Source organism: Chrysemys picta, chromosome 12, assembly GCF_011386835.1.
Source record: "Chrysemys picta bellii isolate R12L10 chromosome 12, ASM1138683v2, whole genome shotgun sequence".
In the NCBI taxonomy this organism is placed as follows: domain Eukaryota; kingdom Metazoa; phylum Chordata; order Testudines; family Emydidae; genus Chrysemys; species Chrysemys picta.
The window spans coordinates 49,570,877-49,585,762 of NC_088802.1; the positions used below are offsets into that span (position 1 = coordinate 49,570,877).

Genomic DNA, 14,886 nt, shown 5'->3' on the forward strand with positions numbered 1-14,886 from the left:
ACTGTTATAGGGATCTAAATCAGACTTTTTGGTAAAGTGATTTTTAAACAAAAAAATTAAGCAGGGTATAGCAGAAGTTATATCAGCAACTGAACAACGTGGAAACATGTTTCAAAACAGTCTTTGTACCAGCCTTCCAGAACTACCAAATGTGGTAACGTTTCTCAAGTAGTCTAAAACAAAAGTATTCCAATATTCCCCTAGTTGTACACTAGAAAGATTAAGTCTGTATACAAAATTTGACAAGAATGCAGACTTTTAAAAAAGCATAAGTTCAAAGCAGCTATTAAATATTCCATGTTTTACTTTAAAATGTTCCACTTCCCTAGAGAGTCAATTCAGATGTCCTTGACCCAGATATCCAGGTAATTAACAAGTCATTATCCATGACATAGGTATTTCTCTACTACCAGCTGGTAGTGTCCTACAAAAGCCTCTAGATAATGAGGAACACCACATCAAATGCAAAAACTTCCACTAAAAAGATTAGACATTTAATGAGATTACAGCATTATCTCTGTGTTTAAGTGTTTTATAGGTATTATGAGAGATGGAATCAACTTGGCCAACTACACTTACAACTGTGAGAGTATCTTCTCTAGCCACATGGGTAAGGGCTCGTTCAGTTGTGCCAGAAGTCTTCCAATTTTAAAAACTGAAACTTCATGAAGTTCAGTTAAACCTACTGAATAGCTAAAAGCACTTGATTTTAGGAAATGTTAAGGCACAAGGTCACATTACCATGCAGACGTTAACTACTTATGTCATCCACTATAGTTTACCTGACAAAATATGTGACGTGATCAAAGTATAATACCCCACTCTTATACAGTGCTTTTCATCAGTAGCTCTCAAAGTGCTTTGCAGTATCATTATCCCCATTTTACAGATGGGGAAACTGAGGCACATACTCGCCCAAGGTCACCCAGCACTCCAGTGGCAGAGCCAGGAATAGAACATAAGAATGGCAATACTGGGTCAGACCAAAGGTCCATCTAGCCCAGTATCCTGTCTTCCGACAGTGGCCAATGCCAGGTGCCCCAGAAGAAAAGAACAGAACAGGTAACCATCAAGTGATCCATTCCCTGTCGCTCATTCCCAGCATCTGGCAAACAGAGGCTAGGGACACCATCCCCATACGTGCCGACTCCATGGGTGCTGCAGCACCCACTGGGAAAAATTAGCAGGTGCTCCGCACCCACCGGCAGCCAAGCTTCCCCCACCCCCATCCCTTCCTCACCTCCTCCTCCCCCGAGCGTGCTGCATCCCCGCTCCTCCCCCTCCCAGCACTTCCTGCCCACCGCCTAACAGCTGTTTGGCAGCGCTTAAGGACTTTCCGGTAGGGAGGGGGAGGAGTGGGGATGTGGCATGTTCAGGGGAGGAGGCAGTAAAGAGGCAGGGACTTGGGGAAGGGAGTGGAAATGGGGTGGGGTGAGGGTGGTGCAGGGGCGGGTCAAACACCCATGGGGCAGAGGGAAAGTTGGCACCTATGACCATCCCTGCCCATCCTGGCTAATAGTCATTGATGGACCTAACCTCCATCAACTTATCTAGTTCTTTTTTGAACCCTGCTATAGTCTTGCCTTCACAATATCCTCAGAACCCAGATCTTCTGAGTCCTGGCCCAATACTCTATCCACTAGGCTGCACTGCTTTGTGATGCGGTAGTGATGGCCTCCTTTTTAAATACTATGGAAACAAAGCAGGTGAACCTCTGTAAATTGTGGGGGAAAAGCCATATGATTTTTAATGTGTTCCATGATTTTCTAGCCTCTTTCTAATCAATCTTATTGTAATGTACGTTTCTACTGGCACCAGGCTTCCTCTTTTCTAGTTCTTGCAGTTTATCGCCCATCATCTACACACTAACAAAATATAAGGGAGGGTTTTCCAACATGCTGGAATATGGCTTGTTCCAACTCCCACTGCAGTTTGTGGAAAGACACCTATTGCCCATAGTGAGTGTTGTACTGAGCTCAAGGGCTGCAAGTTTAAAAACCGCAAGAGTTTCTCCCTCCACTCTTAAGTCACAAATGAACCTTACCACTTCAATTTACATATAGAAGGGAAGAGAATCAAATTACGCTTTTAAATATCAAGATTAATTTAAATTTAAAGAGTTTATAAAATGTATCAAAGTCCTTTCTTTAACTTAACCACAAATCATACCTAAGTTTGCCCATTTGACCATTGAAGATATATGCTCAATTGCAGATGAATACATGTGGTACATTAATAATGTCCAATCATTTAAGTGCACTCTTGTAAGAATCTACTATGGAAACAAATACATATTCTGGGAACAGCAAAAGTCTTAAAGAAAAGTTCAATAGCTCCAAATGCAGTTACCATTTTTGTCTGCCCTTCCCTAATGGCTTCCATCTGGCACATTTCTTCACCTGATTGTGAATCAGTGCAGGGAAGTATTTATTTCCAATTTATAGAAATGTCACTAAATTGTTCAGAGAACAAGGACAGGAATAATGGAATGGGAAGAGGAGCTCCATCCTTCCTCACAAAATGTCTGACTGCTTTACAATAAGGCTATCGCCAGAAATCCAAGCTTAAATTTAAGACTTTGTGCAGACCCCAGACAGATCAGCATTTTAAACCAGTTATCAAAGAAAAAAAGAGGATTGAAAAAAGTTACAAAGAGCAGGGAGGAGAAATTTACTTAATTTCGTAGAGAAGGACTGGAATAATGTCACACTGTTTTTTAACTCACATACCATATCCCTCAGGCAGGTCAGGAGGAGTATGTAAATGTGTTCTGCTCATGTAATTCCTATGCCTTTGAGACCTGACTCTTCTCTCTGCCAATCTGGGATCTGATGACTGTCCACATGTCGCACCATTTGTTCCTGTAATTGGTGTGTTCTCATCCACAAAGCAGCTCAGAGGTCTGCCTGGACTAGAATATTCAGATGCTGGTCTGTTGAGAGGTAATGAGAAAAGGTTACTTGTCTTTTGTAACCAAGGAAATTATTCTCTCCAACCACATCTATCCTTTATGAAACAACATTTACATACAATAGATGACAACATCAGTCACTAAAAGTGCAGGAAACAGTCACTCGTGTTTAATTTCATAAAACGTGAGAAATATTCAGGTATCCGCTGTGTCAAAGACTGCTTTGATAAGACAGCAAACTACTCTTTTGTACGTAGACCTTGCTAAGCTATTCATGCATTTGTCCTGCGTACTCTACATGGGTTACATCTGAAGACCGTTTGAATGCACTAGCTTAGCAATGCTTCTTGCAGGAAGCACATTATGCCTGTGCTCTGTGATAAGCACTGGCTGTCAATTAGCTTCCAGATACAACTCAAGGTGTTCATTTTAGCTCAAATTGCTATGGGTTCTGCCTACCTTAAAGACTGCTGCTCTCTGCTGCGGCAGCAGTCTAGATCATGTGAAGCACTTGATTTAACACCTCTCCACACACTTTAAAAAAAAAAAGAGGGGGCTGGCAGTAGGGTATTTTTAGTGAGGGGCCTGCAGCTCTGGAACTTTTCCCCCGGTCAGACATTACCTGAGCATGTTGTTTTTATTATTTGTATTTCCATAATGCCTAGGAGCCCTCATCATGAACCATGACCCCCATTGCAATAGGCACTGTTCAGACACCGAACAAAAAGACAGTTCATGTCTCAACGGGCTTATAATCTAATTATAAAACGAGACAACAGATGGATAGACACACAAATAAACAAAGCGACAATATTGGTTAGAAAGATAGGCAGCAGTCTCCGCATATTAGCAGCCTAACTGTTGTCAAGTTTTTTGTAGGCATCATAGCAAAAGATTTTTCAGGTGGGATTTGAAGATGGATAATGAGATAGCTATGTTGATATTTATGGGGTGCTGCTCCCAAGTGCATGGGTAACACAGGTGTCTGAAAATAAATGGAGGTTGAAATCATGGGCTGATCAGAGGTGAGCACGGACAGCTTGATAGCGAATGAATGAGGATACGTAGGGCGAGGATTGACTATAATGTGCCTTAAAAATAAATACAAGCAGCTTGTGTTTGATACAATAGAGAAGGGAAGGGCGACATGATAAAAGCAATGAGCTAAGAAATGATCTTTGCAGCAGCATTATGAACAAATATGAGTGGGGCAAAATTGCTTTTGTCAAGGCCAGAAAGAAGGATGTTGCAGTAAGAGAGACGCAAGATAACGAGAGCTTGCATGAAAGTTTTAGCTGTGTGAATGGATAGAAAAGGCCATAACTTACTGATGTTATGCAGAAAAACAATCAGTGAGATTTAGATATAGCATGGATGTGAGGACCTAGACAGAGATTTGAGATGCAAGTTACAAGCCCAGGGAGTGACAGGCAAGATGCTGGTGTTGTCCACAGTGATCGAGAAAAGAGGTAGCAGGAAGGACTTTGGAGGTGGGGGGAAATTAGGAGCTCTGTTTTATCCATGTTTAGCTTGAGCTGGCAGCTAGACATCCACAAGGTGATCTCAGAGACACAGGCCAAGATTTTAGTTTGGAGAGAAGGAGACCGTTCTGAAGTAGAGAGGGAGATCTGTGAGTCATCAGCACAGAGATGAAAGTGAAGTGTGTGTTTGTGGATGAGATTACCCAGAAATAAAAGTGTAAAGAGAGAAGACCACAACCTCCGAACCACCACAGAAAGCTGGAGAGAGGATCAGAAGGATCCTCCAAAAGGACACGCTGAAGGAGTGATTAGAGAGATAGGAGAACCAGAAGATGTTGGAGTCAAGGAAACCAAGGCAGTACAAGATTTCAAGAAAAGCATGGTAAACTGTGTCAGAGGTGGCTGACAAGTCAAGGAGGAGGAGGATGGAGTGGCGGTTCTGAGCTTTAGCTAAGAGGACATTAGAGACTTTGGCGAGAGTGGTTTCAGTTAAATGCAAGGGATAAAAGACAGAATGGAAAGGGTCTAGAATGGAATTGGAGGAGAGGAACTCCAGGCAACAATTGTAAACAGCATGTTCAATGAGCTTGGAGAAGAAAGAGTGGTAGCTGGAGAGGCAAAGTGAGGCCAAGGGTATATATATTTTTTTAAGATGGGAGAGACTAATGCATGTTTGTATGGGAGGGGGTGGAGGAGTGGAAGAGCCAGAGGACAGTGAGAGGGTAAGGAGAAGAGCAAGACAGAGAAGTGGACGCAAAAGAGATTAGGAGATGGAATGGGGACACTAGGGTAAGGGGAGGGGTTAGAGCATATGGAACTTCAGGGTATGTTACAAGACTTATCTGTCCCATCCCCTTACTACCTTTTGAGAAGGGTATCAGATAAGGATCGTGTAAGTGGGATAAGTGAGGTAGAAACTGTTGGTCCTGATAGTCTGGGTTGGTGAAGAAGAGTTACAAACATTATGGGTTCATACAATGATCCTTCACAGAACCTCCAATGTGTCAAATGGGGATCCATATAGGCACAAGGGTCTACCCATACATTCCACAGTACAAAACTAGGGACATATTTGTGTGTCTAGACCTTAGGATAGACATTTTTATATCAAGAAAATATAAATTCATAAATAAAATTAATAAATGGTCAGTACTTTCAACTGAGAAATGCAGGCATATAATAGAACTGAAAGTTTAATAGTGCAGGTCATTTGCCCATCTATTCCTTATTGAGGAAGGAAGAGAAGAGACAGAGGGTCTGCAAAAAGCTCCAGAAGAAAATGCACAGAGACTATTTAAGGCTTAGATAATAGCAGAAGTCCACTTGGTTTGAGGAAATGAAGGTTGACAGATTTGACTTCTATTGTAAGTGGAGCTGATTATACTGATTTCAAAAACTGGTTATATATTTGTAACAATTAGCTTAAGAGTTCTGACCCATATAGTTATAGCATATCTGCAGACATTTGTCAACCAGTCAGAATCCCTTTTTCATAATGCCCACTTTATAAAGGCTGGCATTCTTAGGGTTCCACACTGATGAAATCTACCAAAAATCAGTGATATGAAGACCAGTACTGAGAAATCTAGCTGGAATGATTCCTGTGAATTAAGCAGGAGGGGGAAGACTATAAGATATGTGGGGCATGATATTCAGGGATTGCTGAGCACATACTCTTGAGCCCAATGGGAGCTGTGGGTGCTCAGTACTTTTGATCAGTAGGTGAACTCCACTATAGGCATGTTTTAGAATTTCTTACCGTGTTGGTCGCTCCCACTGAGTTGTCCGTGTAATGTGATTTAAATACTGGATCCTTCCAGAGGCAGTTCTCCGCTCCTCCCAACTAGAATTCGGACATTGAGAGATAAGGCAATGAGTGATATTTCCAGGAAACCAAGGCACAAAAATGTTTCTAACACAACAGCCAACTCAGGAAGACATCATCTATTATGAATCATAGTAGCTGAACAGTGAAAGCTCAACTCCCAGAATGTTTTCTTCTTGAAGCCAGACAAATCATTAACAATGTTGTGCCATCACGTTCAGTAACTATTCAAAGTGAAATTAACTCCAAATACTCCACAAGTTTCCTAATAAAAAGTATTTCATGTTTGATAATACACTCAGTTTTTTTATTATTTGGCAACTGCTTTTAATAAACTGTTTCCAATATAATTTCTATTAAATATGGTGGATTAACACAATTTATCTATACTCATTAAAAATGAAACATCATGTAAACTAATAAATATTACTCCTAATGTCATAGCTAAAAAGCTTGTTGCACGATATTTTCTCTTCACCTTTTCCTCTGAAATATATGCATGCCTTAAAATTCTGTTCAACCACTGCTAATGATTTAGGCATCTGTTACAAATGCTGGGCAGCAAGTTAATGTGAAGCACCAGAAGTTCTCTGGTGGATTCAGCGTATCTTTTTGTGACCCAACAATCATGCACAGTATCTTTTTTGCACCAGTTTCCTTTGATAAAAATTACTACTGTAAAAGCTGTATTATCCAGAAAGCTCTATAAACTGGCATTTCTAATTTTTATAGAAAGTCCGGCTGATAGTCCGATTGGTGCGGGGCCAGCAGGCTCCCTACCTAGCTCTGCGTGGCTCACTGGAAGCGGCGACCTGTCCCTGCTGCTCCTAGGTGGAGGCGTGGCTAGGCGGCTCTGCGTGCTGCCTTTGCCTGCTGCAGAGCCAGCGCTCGCGGCAGAGCGGGGGCAGTGCACAGAGCTGTCTAGCTGCGCCTCCGCCTATGAACAGCAGGGACAGGTTGCCAGACCCCACACCCAAACCCCGCACTCCTCCTGCGCCCCAACCCCCAACTCTGCACTTCCTCCTTAGTTAACCGGAATTTTTCCACTTACAGGCACCCCCAATTTCCCCAACATGTCGGATAAAAAAAAAAGGTTTTACTGTATTTGTCCTTAAATTACAGGACACTTCTATTTTATTTTTCCATTAAAAATTCTCTCTTAAAGGATTAAACTAGCTTTGCATTTATACAATTAACTAAGAAATGTTTAAAAGGGAAATATTTATCAGTGACTTACATAGCTTTTTAGAATTTTCTTAAACTTTTTCAGACTCTCAAGCAACATCACAATGTGGTTTATGACTTAGAAGTTATAAATGAAAATTGAAAAATCAGTTAAAAATATAAACTCTCTCCTGTCTTTCCCTGCCAAAACTCACATTCAGAATTGTTTTTCCTCTGCTACGCAGATGCTAGCCAAAGCACCTAAAACAGCACATTTTTCTGAACTCCCCAAACTGCTTTAGGTATTGATCTCATCAGTTTTCATAGAGGAAAAAATATCCTGAATCCAGCCTTTGGCAGGTAAGTACAGCAAGAACTCAGTCTCCACAACCTTGAACAATACTGTTTCTTGATTTACAAATGAGAAGAAAAGAGACCCATTTTTACAATACTATATCCTCTCTACAGCTCTGTAGAAGACATTTTGGCACGCTCTCACATTACACGGGGTACAAAATTAGGGCACTGGGTCCTATTAGATTATCTTGTGGGTAAAGCAGGGCTGTTCAAGAATGTTAGTTCTCACTTAGATTTACATTATATTCATGTAAGTCAATTATCTGTTCTATAATTCTCAAATGAGCTGTGGGTTCTTGGGTATATACTTTCATTCACTCACTGATATCACATGCTCTCCTCTCGCCCTCCAAATGGGCGAACAGATACACAATGCTTACACTATTAGGGCAGGTCTACACTATGACAGGGATCCACGCTCTGAGATGGATCCACTGGCAGTCAATTTAGCGGGTCTACTAAAGACCCGCCAAATCGACTACAGATCGCTCTCCAGTCGATCCCTGTACTCTACCCCCGACGAAAAGAGTAAGGGAAGTCCACGGGAGATTTTCTCGCAATCATTTTCTTAGCAATCATTCTGAGTAAGGCTATGTCTACACTACCGCGGTAAGTCGACCTACGCTACTCAACTCCAGCTATGTGAATAACGCAGCTGGAGTCGACGTACTTTAGGTCGAGTTACCACGGGGTCTCCATCGCGATGAGTTAACGGGAGAAACTCTCCCGTCAACTTACCTTACTCTTCTTGTCGGGCGTAGAGTACAGGGGTCGACTGGAGAGCCATCTGCTGTCGATCTGGTGGGTTTTTACTAGACCCACTAAATCGACCGCCGGTGGAGCGATCTCAGAGCATCAGTTCCGGCTGTACTGTAGACATAGCCTCAGTAAGTACCTTCTACAGTTAAGTCAGTGACTGGTATGTCTCCAGCTTCTAAATTAAAACTTCTATAGGTTTATAAATATTTAATAAAAAAAAAAGTCTATTTTTACTTTGACATCTCATCACTTCAAAGGTTAAAAAGTAAAGTGAGTATAGGTGTTAGCTTACCCATCTGGTAGATCATTGTCAAATAAACGACTGCAATCCACAACTTGTCCTCCTGTGCCTATTCGGTCTCTGGATTGAAGACTTACTATTAAAATATTAAAAGGCAATTATTAAAGATACTGCAACAGAATCCAAATCACAATTACATTTGGAAAGAAATGGTATAACTTAGAGGAGGGCTAAGTTAAACCATTTTCTGAATTTTATCTTCCTCCCCAAATAGCTAATAAAGGTTAAGCAGAGATAATACACCTCTACCTCGATATAACGCCGTCCTCGGGAGCCAAAAAAGTCTTACCGCGTTATAGGTGAAACCGCATTATATCGAACTTGCTTTGATCCACCGGAGTGCACAGCCTCGCCCCCCCCCCCCCCCCCCCCGGAGCACTGCTTTACCACATTATATCAGAATTCGTGTTGTATTGGGTCACGTTATATCGGGGTAGAGGGGTATGTGGTTCCACACAACTAAATCTCTGTATGCTACTTTGAAAAACCCACCTTTAGGGATAAGCGTGTAATTTAAAGTGGGAAGAAAAGTTAAATCTGAAATTGTAATTAATTTTGATCTTCCTTAGGCAAAGCTTAAAACTGTACAACTGGTCTGGTGACAACAGGGTGGCTGATCCCATGCAGAATGACTAGCAAGTGGAATTGTGCAATGCCAGTGTCAGACTGCTACTAGAAACTGAAAAGGAACACTTCTAATGGAAAGCAGCAACCAAGACTGGGCCTGTTAAGCGGTCTAAAAATGCAGTTTCTACTAAGGTTCAATTTTTTCATAGTAACTATGAATGAGGGTGAAAATTCATCATAAAAAAAGGACACACAAAACAGGCAAAGTTTAAATGCTATGAGCACAATACATTTTGGTTATTAGAGATCTATGTAAACTAACATTCAAATATCAGTGATATAGATTTAAACACATTTAAATTGTATTTCAAAAGCATTTATCAGAACAGTAGTCTTATTACTTACAGTAAAAATTTATAAACAAACTAAAACAGTATTACATGCTACAGCCTTAAACATTTTAAAACATTGTTTTAATGCCAGAAGCTTTTTCACTGCAGTTATGAAATCACAGGTTTTGTGGACAAGTTTTGTTCCTAACATTGCAATGTGTAAAAATATCTGATTTGAACGTTCAGGTTGCATTTTGTTTATTTTGTTGTTGTTGTTAAAGAGGTTAGTCACGCAGGAAACCAAATACATGATTGCTTTCTGTTGGCTGTGTGACATGAATGCACCTTTTCATCTCTGGACACCTGCATTCAAATCTTTTCCACAAATGAAACGAAAATAAGTTTAATGGCCTCAATCTAGACCCAAATGGACATTTGCCCATATCATAAAACCACAAGACAATTTAACATTATTGGCAACCTCCGAAAGAGAGAGGCCCAGTTCTGAATCAAAAGGTGTGTTGAAGTTCAGGATTTTGGGACGCTAGCTGAGCTACACAAGAAGTCTTGCTGTATCTGTGTGCATTAACCTCATTTCTAGCCAGTATTAATGCCTAACCTTTTATGAGTGTGGTCTTTATTAGAGAGAAATGTAGACGGCCCTTAATTTCTTTAGAGAGCAAGGAAATGCTTGATTGACTTTCTGCAACAACCCCACACATTACAAGTTCATGTTGTTGCATGTAGGCAAGCAATACCAATACACACAGACAAAAATGAAACTAAACAATTACCTCCTCTTTGCCTATGTGAGGACCAAAATTAGTGGACGGCTTCATTTTGTAATGAGTAAGGACTCATTTTTCTGCACTGCCACATCAGAAATAAAATAGTGGCACAGAAGAGAGCTGCAAGATTAAGACACAGTTCAGGTGCCCTTTGTATCCACTACCCAAAATCATCACCCTTCTTTCCCCCCCACTTTAAAGGTAACCCCAGGCAAGATTCCCCCTGTTCTCTGCCCTCAGTTATAAGGCATTCACCAGGAAGTCCCTAGATTTTTAGCCATAAGGCATACACCAAGGTGTCCCTCTTTTCCTAGACAATCAATTGCTGAAGACACCAATTAGATAAATAGAATAATTTCCCTTTCAATTTTATCCTGCCCTTTAATTCAGGCCATTTCACCCCTGTTATAAAGCTAATCCCACTTCCAACTCATTTTAGCTACAATTTATTTTGATTAAAAAAAAGAAAATCAACTCTCTCTACTCTATTATACCCAGAATTATCTAGTTTTACCTGGACCCATTCATCCACAAAACGAAGTTGTATTAGTGAAGAAAATTTTAAGGAGACTAACAATGAATTTTCAATAGAAAAAAGGTAGGAGCCTCTGGAGTATCTGTCAAGTTAAAGACAGCACTGACTGAAGACACAAGGCCTTTTTAAAGTTAATAGCTTGAAACAATGTACAGATACTATTCTTACAAGGGAAGCAGCAATGGTGCTAATGTAACACACTTTATAACTTCACAAGCTGTGGATTTCTCAGGGAAGAGATGAACACTACTTTCAACCAGGTTTCAGTCGGTAGCTATGAATACTCCACCAGCACCAAGGGAGCTGCTACAAGTGTCTATTTTATCATCATTAATGTTTAGTGTGAACCTCCATGGAAAACTGATATGTCAGCATGGACTGAAGCATTAATAATGTGTTGATGATACCGACATATCTCCCACCATCTGATCCTATTACATCACCTCTGTTTTGATGCTATCTTACTACCTCACAAAGACTGCAGACTGGAGGCAAAACAGCTGGTTAAAATTTAGCTAAGATAAAGCAGAGGTATCAATGGACAGAGTATTTTGAGGAGGGTAACAAACATCCAGAAGCCCTCACTTGTTGCCTGGCTGCCTTGCCTATTGGTAGAGATCCCTCGCAGGGTGGATCAGGTACACGACTTGGAGATTTTATAACCAGGAGCTGAACATGGAGGCCCAAATCTTCCCCCCCGCCCATCTCTGAAATATTCATAGATTACAGCTCCCCCACAAAAATACAGACCCCATCACAATGATCCACAACGTGGTGACTTCCAGGCTGAACGATTGTAATGTGCTCTACTCAGGGCTGCCCTTTAAACTTACTCTGAATTAAGTTCAGAATGCAGCAAAAGAAGAATGTTTACTTAAATGTGTGGCTGCTTATTTTCCAATAAGCCTGCTTCAAGGATTTATTTATAGCGTTTAAAAAATCTTAAATAATTTAGGAACAAAGTACCTGAATCACACAGCACAGCAGCTGAGATTGAAGCAAGACAATTTTTTAAAAAGCCATAAAAATACAATATATATTAGTGAAGTTATCCCAAAGAAGAACTCACCCCAGTTATAGCAAAACTCCTTGGAAGGCATCCCTTCTTAGACAAAACCTACAGAAAATATGTCTTGCATGGTGCCCTGAAGCAAGGTCAACAATTTCAGCTTTGTTGGGTTTTCAGGGGAAGTTAGCCCCAGAGTTCATCTGTCACCTCCTCACGGCAAAGCTCAAGACAGTTTTCTTTTAATGCATTTTATACAACTTTTATACTAGTATTATTGTAGTCTAGTTTGCCTCATTTCAGCACTACTTTGCTTTCTTGGGCCTTGTTATTTTTCTTTATAACTCTATGCATGAGCTCGACTGCACACATACATACACACATACAGTTATTAGAGGCCTTTGGCAATGGCTCCTTGACAATCAAATTTAAAAGCATAGTTATTGTTACTCTAGTCCAGAAAACACCAATCTAGAAGCTGATAGTACAATTCAAAACAAAGTTCCAATTGAATTAAAAAAAAATCCACACTTACCTACTATCTGTCCTCTAACTGTATCATTGTCATTTGGCCCAAGTTTGCATAGATCCAACCTCTGATCTATAAAATCAGGAAATATCTAGTGTTAACTATATAATATTTTGCCGTTTTTAAGGAGCATTCTGAATTACCATAAAAGCAAGATCTGAGCTATCTTAAAATTGCTAGAATTCAGAAAGGGGAAAAAAATTCTTAAGACAGCACATTTAATTTTCATGCTTCTAAAATTGAAAGTAAAAATTATTAACGTTAAAAAGACATTTAATTCCTTTATTAAATTTTAAACTGTTCTCTGACCAACTTCACAAAGTTCTTTCCTCCTCACAATTCTTACTCTCCTCCTACCTTCTCATTTAACACAGGAGATTGTGCAGTCAGACTGGACTGGTTACATGGTATTAAAAACCAACTTGTTTTTTTTCCCCCATGTAGGGAGCAATCACCACCATAACTCGCTGTCGCCATGGCATCGGATATTAGTACAAGAGACGTAAACACAGACACAGCTAATCTGGAACATCAATCAAATGAGCATGTACTCCACACTAAACAGCAAGAAGTCCAAGCAATTAAGCAAAATGCAATGTGTTGAACCACTGAGACAACTACAAGCAGTTAGAAATTAGAGATTCAGTTGCTACTTCATCTTCAAGAATCCAATTTTTTGAAGGGAGACTAGAATACTTCCTGGAAAAAGAAAAGTCTGACTGGCCTAGCCAGGTAAGTACATCTTTTTCATCAAGAGTGGTTTGTCATGCTTTGTTCAGTGGCAGGCATGCCTTATGATTGATCTACTACTGTTCTCTTACCAGTGTCAATGGAATCCGTGTTAATTAGCATAACGAGAAAAAGGCATCTTACAATTTTTATTAACATTCTCTTAAAACGGTAAATCCACACTATTGTAAAAGTTTGCTGTAAACTTTCAACATATTTAGGCACAGGCTACACAGGTAGAAATTGAAGCTGCAGTAATTCTCAAGTACAGATCTCTAACTTCAAATTAAAGCTACCCTTCATGCACCTTTTTAAAAGTACAATTTATTAAAACAAAAACAAGTTAAACACTTGGAATCCAACTACAATTCTGATAAGAGTCATATCTTTGAAGGCAATAAAGGCAGTGACTGGAATTTGTCTTCTTTTACAGCTCTGATATAGGAAGTTTAATTTGGGCAATTAGCACCAGAAGCACCAAACTAGTGCAACAACAAAGTTAAGAAAGGGACACCTGATATTCTAAGACCTAGAAGTTGAACTACCTTTTGAGTGATCTCATCTGAAACAAATTATCTTAAAGATTCTAGGTATGCAATTTCATCCACCTCCAACATACTTTTGTTGCACTGGGACATAGAAAAAGGACTATATATTGTCAACTTTCAATGCAAAGATACCACTAATGTACATAAATAGCCGAGAGACAAGATGGTGTAAAGTGAGTAATGCTGGTACTAGGTCTATTTTTCCTCTCTATTTTTCATTAGAGCAGGGAATGGTTAGAATATCAAATTATATGTTTGCAATTCATGATGTTAAACCTTCCAAATAAGAATATGTTGACTGTTGGTTAAATAAAGCCAACAACTCTAATAGCATTCCAGTGCAAGTTTGTGCAAATATGAAAGTAAGGTATGTGACAAGAGATAGTTATATTTCTGATAATTGCTCAGTCATAAGGCATACAAAGTTTAGGACTGGATCAGTTTTCATTCATGAAACTGCTGAAGTCTAAGAAGGTCATAAAGTCAATAGGCTTAGGCTATGTCTACACTGCAGCCTATGTCAGCATAACTTATGTCACTCAGGCATGTGGAAAAAAAAAAAAGACACCACAACCCCTCTGAGCGACCTAAGTTACACTGACAAGTGCTCAGGTGCACAGCTTCTCCTACCAATATAGCGTCTGCCGCTCGTGGAGGTGGTTTTATTATGCCGAGGGGAGAGAGTTCTCCCGTCGAAATAGAGTGTTGAAGTGGCGCAGCTATAATGGTACAGCTACGCCGCTACAGTGCTGTACGTATAGACATTGCCTTAGTCATGGGTTTTTCAGCTGGCCAGCCAACTGCAATATTGTTTTCTAGGAAAGGAAAAATATGCTGAACTTAACACAGTGGTTCTCAGCCTTCTATTTCCAGACTACATATTACAACAGAAAGTTTCAAAACTCGCTCAACTCTAGACACAAAGGGGTGGGAGAGGGAATGATGACCCACCTGAAACAAGTTGCAATCCCCAGATGGAAAACCCATGACTAAGGCAATGTCTATACAAACAGCACTGTAGCAGTGCAACTGTAAAGTTCGGTCATTCCCCCTG

The 14,886-nt window shown here is 40.2% G+C and overlaps 1 protein-coding gene across 17 annotated transcripts in view; it reads right to left on the minus strand.

The window, feature by feature from the left end:
- Positions 1-14,886, minus strand: part of SMURF2 (SMAD specific E3 ubiquitin protein ligase 2) — a 98,535-nt gene that overhangs the window by 29,377 nt on the left and 54,272 nt on the right. For all 17 annotated transcript variants that reach the window (XM_005282911.5, XM_065563645.1, XM_065563647.1 and 14 more), the window contains 4 exons: positions 12,562-12,627; positions 8,790-8,874; positions 6,152-6,235; positions 2,730-2,932 (listed from right to left, as the gene is read on the minus strand). In XM_005282911.5, the coding sequence (XP_005282968.1) occupies positions 2,730-2,932; positions 6,152-6,235; positions 8,790-8,874; positions 12,562-12,627 (438 nt within the window). The remainder of the gene's footprint in view (positions 1-2,729; positions 2,933-6,151; positions 6,236-8,789; positions 8,875-12,561; positions 12,628-14,886) is intronic.